We start from the raw sequence: 7,692 nt of genomic DNA, 5'->3' as shown, positions 1-7,692 counted from the left end.
GAAGAGTTCCAAGGGTAGGACTTCCCCAGCTGATGGGTTTTCCACTAACTTTTTGAGGCTCTTGTAGACGGTCGATTCATTAGTGCTGTAAGTGGTCGTAAGGGAAGTGACAGTGCATGTAAACTTCAGTTTATGTACGTATAACAGTGTATGTTTAAAAAAAAACTTTCAGAAAACTTTATTCTTCAGTCATTTGCGTTGTACTGTGTTTTAGAAGTTGTTTGAAACATTAGGCTTTTTAAAAGAAGTGTGTAGCTCCGAGCAGATCATGTTTGGGATGCAGAATGTTTTTAAATAACTCTGATACCTGCTGAATTGCACTGGCAGTTAAATGGAAGGCAGGGCGGTGTGACGTTTCCAGGATTTTGGAGGATGGGAGTGGGAGCTGTTGGGGTCTTAAGCACACCTGGTCTGTCCTGAGAAGCCTCACCCAGGGCCTCTGCCTGTGCCTCCTGCCCAGGAGCCCTGTTCCAGCTCAGCCCTGAGCCTTCAGTCGCTGTCTCAGCTGTGCCGTGAGCGTAGCCTAGCCACCAGTCCAGCCCCTGGCCCTGTCTCCTGATGGACCTTGGACTAACAGTGTAGCCTTTGTCTCCAGCCCTGTCTCCCATCTGTCGTGTCGCTGCTCCTGACTGGACACCCTGTGTGGACCCTGGACCTGATTCATCTCCACGTGTGTGGGGCATTCTCAGTGAACCCTGCTTTTTTCACCTTGTTCAGGTCTGTTGGGCCTGTACCTTGGTCCCCGAGAGCACTCCCTGAACTGCAGCCACCCTGGGCTTCTGGCTCATGCCCTTATAGAGGATGCTTGCTCTCACTGTTCCCAGATAAGAATTTGTATTAGAAACACGTCGTTTGTCTTTTGCTGCCAAAATAAGAGTCTATGTGAAACTCAAAACTAAGTTTTAGTGGATAAGACAGAAAAGTTGTTTTGTTTTTATAAATCTACGTATATTTTGCCTTTACAAAAATGCTACTTACTTATTTTTTCCCCAAAGAAAATTTCAGAGACAGAAGAAGAACTCCTCCGAAACTTGCTTTGATTGTACCTTGTGTGTTCTCTGAACAGGCTTATTGAGAAATTCTTGCAGATGTGCACTTTGCTAACTGTTTGGTATTTCTCTTACTATTTTGTAGTTGCTTTTAGGCAGCAGAAATGGAGAAGCTCTGTCTCCACACAAGCAAAAATGCCTCCTTGTGATTTTGTACCAGAAAAATACAAAGTAAGTCATACTACATCTGCATACTACACTGAATTTGAATAAAACCGCATTACTGTGTTTGAATGATAGGCTCATCTGCTATAAATAGTCAGTGCATTAAATATGATGGTAAAATTTGCTTCTTTGAGCAAAACTCAACTGTTGCAACCAGGATATAACCTGTACATGTACCTGTGTGACAAATCAGTGACTTCTACACTGCCCATTTGAAAATCTTTAAGGAAGAGATAACATGCACAACAGCAGTCTTGTTTCTAAAGCTCAGTTTCAGAGGTTTGTAGAATCCTCTATGTGCCAGAATTTGTTAAAATCTTAGTTCTGTGAACAACAGCTGTAAACAGCTGTGTAACCTGTGATACATGACAGGTCCATTACTCCAGGTCTTTGGAAAGCATAAGCAGATACTGACTCTTTTATTCCACTCAGTCTTACCCGTATGAACGTATGCAGAAGATCCGTGAACAAAATATTGTTCCTTCACTGCGAATGTATTACAAGAAGCCATTGTTGCTGCATCAAGGACATATGCAGTGGTTGTTTGATTATGAGGGGCGGAGATACCTTGATCTCTTTGCTGGAATTGTCACTGTCAGTGTTGGTCACTGTCACCCGTAAGTATGTTGCTTTCTGATTTGTGGTATAAAATACAGGAAGAGATACCTTTGTTGGTTTTCTTCTTCATTAATCTGTAGCCCTGTGAGCCTAAAACCAGAAAATAATATACTGAATTTTTATGTATCACTTACAGTAAGGTAAATTTCTGCTACATTTTGAAGAGCTCATTAGTTTGATTCATCCATCTGGCAAATGTTGTAGCATCTGCATTTGCAAAATTAATAACACACAGATGTGTGTATGTGTAGTGCAGAAGTTTGTGGAATTGAATACCTTATTCTCTTCTTTTGTTACATGCAGGAAGGTAACTATGGCTACCCAGAAACAGCTTGCTCGCCTGTGGCATACCACTAACATCTACATGCACCCATCAATCCATGAATATGCTGAAAAGCTGACTTCTCTTCTTCCAGATCCACTGAAGGTACTTTGCTTCTGACAGGAGCAGGGGCTGGTGAAAAGGTAGTCTGTTTTTAAGATACATTTTTTAAATAAATGAGGACCATGATATATGTACAGATAAAACGTGTATGGGGATTACAGACTGTCGGATAAAGAGCATCATGACTCTCAAGGTCTTTTCTTTAGACCTTGAAGTATCCCAAGATCCTGCTCTGTTTTCTCTCTCCACTTGTCACAGTGAAGGAGCATTGCCCGCTTAAAAATTACTGAAGTAACTAAGAAGATATTAGCTATTCTTATATGTAGCCAGACTTAATTTACTAGATCTCATGAAAATACACAGTGAAAAGTGTGTATTTTGTGTAGTGAGCTTTACTGACATTTAAGTAAGTAAACCACATAAATGTCACATTTCATATGCACAGAAAAAGTATGAAAAATAGTTTTGCTTTTCAGTTGAAATACACTGGTAATAAAATGAAATTGTGCTAGCAGAAGAGTAGGAAGCTATTGCAGTCTTAAAGATGGAAGTATAAAAAATAGTTTTAAAATGTCATGCTTAGTTTGACCAAGCACTTTAATTTCTTTCAATCAGTATTCCATCTTAGGAAAACCTGTAAACTGAAACTCTTCAAGATTTTGCTGTGCTCTCCCTGAATCAGTTTGATTTTAGTTCTCATCTATAGCATAAGGGCAACACTAAGTTTATGATGGTGAAGTCACCCTGTGATAGGTTAAAGCTGATACTAAGTGACAAGGTCTGATGCTGAATGAGGTGGTGGTTGTGCACTGCACTGATCCTAAGCATTCTCCCATAGGTGGTTTATCTTACCAACAGTGGGTCGGAAGCCAACGATCTAGCTATGTTCATGGCAAGGCTATACACTGGTAACTTTGACATCATCTCCCTCAGGTAATGCTGACAGATCTTTACAAAACTCGTTTGTGTATGCAGTCAGTCTCTATATGCCTAAACCAAGGAATAATAGAGAACTCTTTAACCCCAGGGTCTTTAGGAGAGAATGATACAAAATTATTTTATTTGACAAAGAGGAGTAAAACGGGAGTTGAAGTTTTGATACAGTATATTTTGCTATCAAAACACAACCTGCCGCTTTTGCTTATGCTGCTTAGAAAATGGTCTAGTCTTTGTGCTCAGTGTGTGCTTTGGTGGACCTTTGTTCAGGGCCAGAGCAAGATCCGGCAATGGCTACTTTCTTCTTTCATTTCACTTCTGCAGTACCGTTTTTTGTGAGGGCCGAAGGTACCTCAGTGCAGTGAACATCAGCAGGGAGCTGTGCTGGCTGAAAACTAACCTGGTGGAAGGATTTTTTTGCTTTGTTTGTTTTGCTGCCTTGTTTTTCTACCAGAGCCCTGAACCATAGTTCACTGCACAGACCCACAAACAGCTCTTCTGGCTTCACAACAAAGGTGGTATCAGGGTGAGCACCAGTGCACTGGAAGCACCAGTGTAAGCAGTTCTCTTTACTGTGCATCTCAGGCAGCCTCAAATATTAGAATAACAGGTCGTCTTATGAAGAGCTGTATTTTTCTGTTATTGTGTTCATTGGGTTCACTGGGTACACACCTTTCTTGCATATTCTCGTTAATGAACTTCTGATTCGTGCATAAAACTGACAGCAAACCACTCTGTAGTTTAATGATTGGCAGCATCTGTTGGAGAGAGCAGCAGTTTCCAAGATTCAAAGGACAGAGATGTTTGTTCTGTAGGGATCAGGTGCTACAGAAGAACTTGATGAGGCACTGTCTTAATTGCTGTTGGTTCCAATAATTGTTCTCTTCTCCTTGCAAACATTACCTCACGATTTTAACATTCTAAATTGCAGGAAACCATTGCAGATGGGCAGTCACGGATTCTCCAAAACCAGAGCAAAAAATGGCAGTAGGAATGTTCTTGTTTTGAGTGCAACAATGCATAGTTTTTCCCAATGATTTGCAGCTTGAAAGCATGCCTTCTCAGAACTTATACTGCTCCAGACTGTTCTTGGAAATGAGTGATGTTCATCTGCTTTGTTTGTTTGAACAGAGGAGCATACCATGGAGGCAGCCCTTACACACTGGGATTGACATCTGTTGGTTCTTATAAGCATGGTGTTGCCAATGGCTTTGGCTGTATAACAGTGAGATGTTTTTGTGATTTTTTTAAAATAATCTGGGTGATTAACAGTTTATTTTAATGTTTCAACAATTAGTATGTTTTCTGGGCTCAAGTGCTTTATGGTCACTAGCTAAACTGCAGTGTAGCTGTTTCTTCTCTGTAAGCTCAACAAGAGCGAGAGTCCCCTTTCATTCTCTCTACAGTTACTTAGGCTAATTTGAAGTCAGGACAGTTGTAACATGAGTGGTCATGGTTTGCAGTTCTTTAGTCATGCTGGGTGCTTGCGTGGAAGTCTATGTATGAAGCAAAATAAAAATGCTCAGAACCCCTGTTCTCAAGTTTGTTTTGGAAGATCTGTGCAAAGCTGCTTTCAGATGGTCTGAAACAGATCCTTCCCTGTAATGAAAAGAAACCCTATTTGAGCAAGATGAGACTTATCTGTTAAGAGGATCCATTGGGGTTAAATGGCAACATGTTATTTCCCTGCCCTTGAGCAGATGAGTGTAACTTTCTGTCTAGAAGCTGGCACTGGCGACTGATCTGTACTGATGGTAGCTCAGACACAGCATTGACTATAGAAAGGCTCATTTATAACAACTTCCCTGCCTGTCTCAGTGAGTTACCTGTAGTCATGTGGTATTTCATTAGCAGACAGAATTGGAAGGCTGGAGTTCACTCTACTAGATCTGCCTGTCTCACTCTATTTTGCAGATTTTGTTCATACTTCAGATTATTGAAATACTACCAACAACTCTTAAAATGTTGGTATTAATCATAAATAACTAAGTTGATGACTAAATCAAAGAACAATACAAAGGAAAAAGTCAATTGAGTGACTGTTGCTGGAATAGTCTAAGCTTGTTGGTTCCATAACTGTTCTACTAATTTATGAGGGGGAAGTTTGGTGTTATTCTCAAGTGGTTTTTAGATATGTTGTTTAAACTACATTTGCCCCCTAGCTCTACAGACTTTTTTTTGTTTAGTCATTAGATTGTAGGTATGATCAAAAGATCTCTTAAAAAGGTATCATCAAATCTGTAGCTATTTCCCTTATGTTTGACAGACAATGTTACCAGATGTTTTTCGTGGTCCATGGGGAGGCAGCCATTGTAGAGATTCTCCAGTACAAACTGTTCGAAAATGCAGCTGTCCTCAAGGTTGGTCAATGACAAAAATTATTTGACTTTTAAATCAGAGAATACTAGAGGGCTGTGAAAATACATGATAGATACCTCCTCAAGAAAGGTCTGGTTGGAATTTGCAAGGGCAGTCAAAGAAAGTATTGCAGACAATCTCAGGCCCCTGCTTCCCAGTATGAAAAACTTGGGACAAGTGACACCTCATTCTCAGATTTCTTCTCGAAATCCCAGCCTTTGTTTCCAGCATTTGTCATGATCAACTCAGTTTAGCACATCTGGAAGAACAGAAATGTTGATGATGTTTTCTGCTGTTTCTGAAGTTTTGGCAGCTTTCCAGATTATGTTTTGGAATAAGGCAAATAGTAAGGACAACCTGAAGCCAGCGATGGGCAGAAGTCTTCTATGGGGCAAAACATACCATACACAACAAAATGCAAAAGCTCCTCTACTGCTCTGCTGTTAATAACAACTGCAATCACTTATCCTTCCCCTGTTTCAACAAGCACTCCTTGGTATTTTAATTCACATGCACCCATAACAGAATGTTTTCTTTTTAGCTTTGTCCTCCCTAGTGAGGGGGAGCATTAGCTGTACTAATTGCTCTATCCTTTATTTCAGTGTAGACTGGTACCCAACTGTATTCTCCAGCATCCTCACACGTGCACTAACCTAAGGATTCTTTGTGTCTTATGCTTATGTTTATTAACCCATGAGAAAATGTCGGCTTATTCCTTCTGCTGATGGATGTGATACTGACCTGTATAATGAGTACTGTCTTAGAGTCTGTCAGATTTGCCTTGCTGTTTTGGAACTGGCATTCCTTAGAGTATACCTGGTTTAAAAGAAAAGAAGGGACTCTCTCCTTTAATGTTTAGCCTCTTACTGTATACTTGAGAGGTGATATTTAACATGCAGTCAGATAAGAATTGTTGCTTAGATCTGTAATTTCATGTTTTGAAGCTGGTTTTGTGTCATAATAAGTAAATTCCCTTTAAACTATTTCCCCTGCAAACAGGTGCATGTCATGCAAAAGACCAGTATATTGAACAGCTCAAAGATACTCTGAATACCACAGTTCCCAAGACAGTAGCTGGATTTATCGCTGAACCAATTCAAGTAGGTAGTTTGCCATTCCTCAGTTTTGATAGCACAAATAAGATGAAGTACTTAAATATGATATTCTTTAGCTACATCCTGAACATGGACTTTTGTTGATTTTTGTTATAATTTTCTAATGCCTTAAACACCATAAATGTTTGAAAGATTGGATGCACTGACTTAAAATTTCAGATTTTGTCACTGATTTCAATGGAGCTAGAATTTTGCTCATTAAGTTAAACACAGAATCATAATTAAACATAGGCATTTTTTCCTGCATTTAAATAGTTAGTATGATGTATGCTATTGTTTGATTTCTAGTACCTTCTTCCAATTTTCAATCTGCTTTTCTCTTTACTATTTAAGTAAACTTTAAACTCAATCCCCCTTCCACACCTTCCCAGTCATGTTGTCCACTATATTTTTAGCAGCTCTCCAGCAAGTGGATTCGTTCTCTTAGTGTTTCACTCTCAATTCAGAATTGCTGTATATGTGGTTCTGCAGTAGGAAAAACAGAGAATTTATCCCAGGAACAGGAAAGGCAAGTAAAAAAGTGTGAGAATTGTGGCCACAGAAAATTGGAGCAGTTCTCTTTTTGCTGTCTTCCAAGTGTTTACCTACTTGAGTCTAAAATGCTCTTCAGTCTAAGTGTAGGATGGAAATGAAGTCTGTCAGGGTGAAAACAAAATTGAGGAAACAATATTCTAAACATTAACCAAAGAAGGAATGTGAATTGTCTGGTCAACTTTGTCATCAAACATAGTTTCTGGGTTTCACCATGTGTAGGTTTTCAGTTTATTGTGAATTGAAACTGTCTTACACTGACCCAGTTTACAGAATGGCCTCACAAACATTTATACCAGCACAACTAATGGAACAGCAGACTGCACTGTGGAATGGGAATAAGTGACGTAAGCAGGAGTTTTTTGAAGCAGTTTCATTGCTGAAGTCAGGAGCTTGAGACAACAGTCTTGCTGTTACCGGAGGGCTGCTTGGTTTTTTCTTAAGTGGAACTCTTGTTTCTTTGCTTGTTCCTGAAGACATGGTCTTTCTCTCTTGGCAGGGTGTTAATGGAGCTGTTCAGTACCCAAAAAATTTC

The 7,692-nt window shown here is 39.7% G+C and overlaps 1 protein-coding gene across 1 annotated transcript in view; it reads left to right on the top strand.

Moving 5' to 3' along the window:
- Positions 1 to 1,066: 1,066 nt before the first annotated feature.
- Positions 1,067 to 7,692, top strand: part of AGXT2 (alanine--glyoxylate aminotransferase 2) — a gene marked incomplete at its 5' end in the record, with an annotated part of 12,085 nt that continues 5,459 nt past the window's right edge. The window contains 8 exons of the mRNA XM_009070447.1: positions 1,067 to 1,220; positions 1,647 to 1,831; positions 2,136 to 2,259; positions 3,056 to 3,150; positions 4,285 to 4,378; positions 5,420 to 5,513; positions 6,511 to 6,611; positions 7,657 to 7,689. Coding sequence (XP_009068695.1) covers positions 1,067 to 1,220; positions 1,647 to 1,831; positions 2,136 to 2,259; positions 3,056 to 3,150; positions 4,285 to 4,378; positions 5,420 to 5,513; positions 6,511 to 6,611; positions 7,657 to 7,689 — 880 coding nt within the window. The remainder of the gene's footprint in view (positions 1,221 to 1,646; positions 1,832 to 2,135; positions 2,260 to 3,055; positions 3,151 to 4,284; positions 4,379 to 5,419; positions 5,514 to 6,510; positions 6,612 to 7,656; positions 7,690 to 7,692) is intronic.

This window comes from Acanthisitta chloris, unplaced genomic scaffold, assembly GCF_000695815.1.
Source record: "Acanthisitta chloris isolate BGI_N310 unplaced genomic scaffold, ASM69581v1 scaffold5962, whole genome shotgun sequence".
Lineage (NCBI taxonomy): Eukaryota > Metazoa > Chordata > Aves > Passeriformes > Acanthisittidae > Acanthisitta > Acanthisitta chloris.
Note: the sequence above shows the minus strand (reverse complement) of the source record. Positions and strands in the feature narration are given on the sequence as shown.